Source organism: Pelecanus crispus, chromosome 9 (assembly GCF_030463565.1).
Source record: "Pelecanus crispus isolate bPelCri1 chromosome 9, bPelCri1.pri, whole genome shotgun sequence".
Classification (NCBI taxonomy): domain Eukaryota; kingdom Metazoa; phylum Chordata; class Aves; order Pelecaniformes; family Pelecanidae; genus Pelecanus; species Pelecanus crispus.
Genome location: NC_134651.1, coordinates 24,682,397 through 24,683,933, shown reverse-complemented (window position 1 = coordinate 24,683,933; position 1,537 = coordinate 24,682,397). Strand labels below are relative to the sequence as shown.

The window sequence follows — 1,537 nt, the reverse complement described above, 5'->3', positions numbered from 1 at the left end:
GAACGGCCGGCCCACGCGGCGGAGCCGGGCCCGCACCGGGCCGGGCCAACAATGCCGGCGGGGGCCGGCGGGCAGCGCGGCGGCCGACGGCAACCACAGCTCCGGCGGCGCGCGCCCCCCTCCGGCCCGCCCCGCCCCGCCGCAGACAAAGCACCCGCCTTCCATTGGCCCGTTCGGCCAACGCTCCGGCGGGTGCCCGCGCGGCGCGGCCAATGGGCTCATTGACATGCAAATGAGAGGGTATAAGTAGGGCGGCGCGGGGCGGGGAGCGGAGCCGCCGGAGGGGAGCGGAGCGGAGCGGGGAGCGCGGGTGCGCCGGGCCGCGCCATGGCGCCCTCCTTCCGGCCCGGCAAGGGCCGCCCGCCGCGGGGGGACGGGGACTGCGCGGAGGCCAGGGCCGGCAGGAAGGTGAGCGGCAGGGGCGGCGGGCGGGCGGGGCCGGGCGGGCGGCGGGCTGACGGCGCTGTTGTCCCCGCAGACGAGGAAGCCGCTGGTGGAGAAGAAGCGCCGGGCGCGGATCAACGAGAGCCTGCAGGAGCTGCGGCTGCTGCTGGCCGACGGCGAGGTGAGGCGAGGCGGCGGGGCGGGGCCCGGGCCGCTGCGGGCGGCGGGGGCCGGGGCCGCGCTGACGGCCGCGGCGCCCCGGCTCAGTTTCAGGCGAAGCTGGAGAACGCGGAGGTGCTGGAGCTGACGGTGCGGCGGGTGCAGGCCGTGCTGGAGCGCCGCTCCCTCGGTGAGTGCCGGCGGGGCGGCGGCGGGGCCGGCCCGGCCCGGCCCGCGCCTCACGCCGCCGCCTTCTCTGTCTCCCGCGGCGCAGAGGGCGGGCGGCTGCACCGCGAGGCCAGCGAGCGCTTCGCCGCCGGCTACATCCAGTGCATGCACGAGGTGCACACCTTCGTCTCCAGCTGCCCCGGCATCGACGCCACCACGGCCGCCGAGCTGCTCAACCACCTGCTGGAGTCCATGCCCCTCAACGAGGGCGGCTTCCCGGACTTGATCGCGGACGTTTTGGCAGATCCCGCCCTCGGCCCCTGGCCCGGCGGCGAGGCGCTGGCCCCGGCCTCCCTGGGCCTGACTCTCCCTGCCTTGGCACCCTCGCCCTCTCCCAGCGAAGAGACCTGCTCCGACTCGGACGAGGCGGAGGCCGAGCCTGGCCAGACCTCCACCGACGGACTGGACGCTTCCCGGACGCGGGGCCTGCCTTCGCCTAGCTTACCCAAATCCATGTGGAGACCCTGGTAACAGAGGAGCGCGCAGGAGTCGACGCAGACCTACCTAGCGGGGAGAGCAGCCGGGCCCCGCGCTCCGCTGCGGCCTCGCGTGCGTGCGCGCGCCTGGCATCGCTGCGTTTCGGGACTGCATCAATGGCACTCTTACTCTGTCACGTGCTGACAGGCTAATAGCTAAATGTGTTAACATTTCATCCGTGTGTATGTGTGCGTGTGTGTGTGTGGCATTTTGTAACTTTAGGGGTTGTTTTTATGAGAGGTTGGGGGGGTGGGGGAAGGAGGGAGTTGGCTTTTAGTAGCAAAGCTCT

The 1,537-nt window shown here is 73.1% G+C and overlaps 1 protein-coding gene across 1 annotated transcript; it reads left to right on the top strand.

Moving 5' to 3' along the window:
* Positions 1 to 327: 327 nt before the first annotated feature.
* LOC142594319 (transcription cofactor HES-6-like) lies at positions 328 to 1,277 on the top strand. The gene is made up of 4 exons (XM_075716960.1): positions 328 to 408; positions 479 to 565; positions 652 to 733; positions 818 to 1,277. Exons 1-4 carry the CDS (start codon positions 328 to 330, stop codon positions 1,240 to 1,242), a joined length of 675 nt encoding a protein of 224 aa, XP_075573075.1. The 3' UTR covers positions 1,243 to 1,277.
* The last annotated feature ends 260 nt before the right edge of the window (positions 1,278 to 1,537 follow it).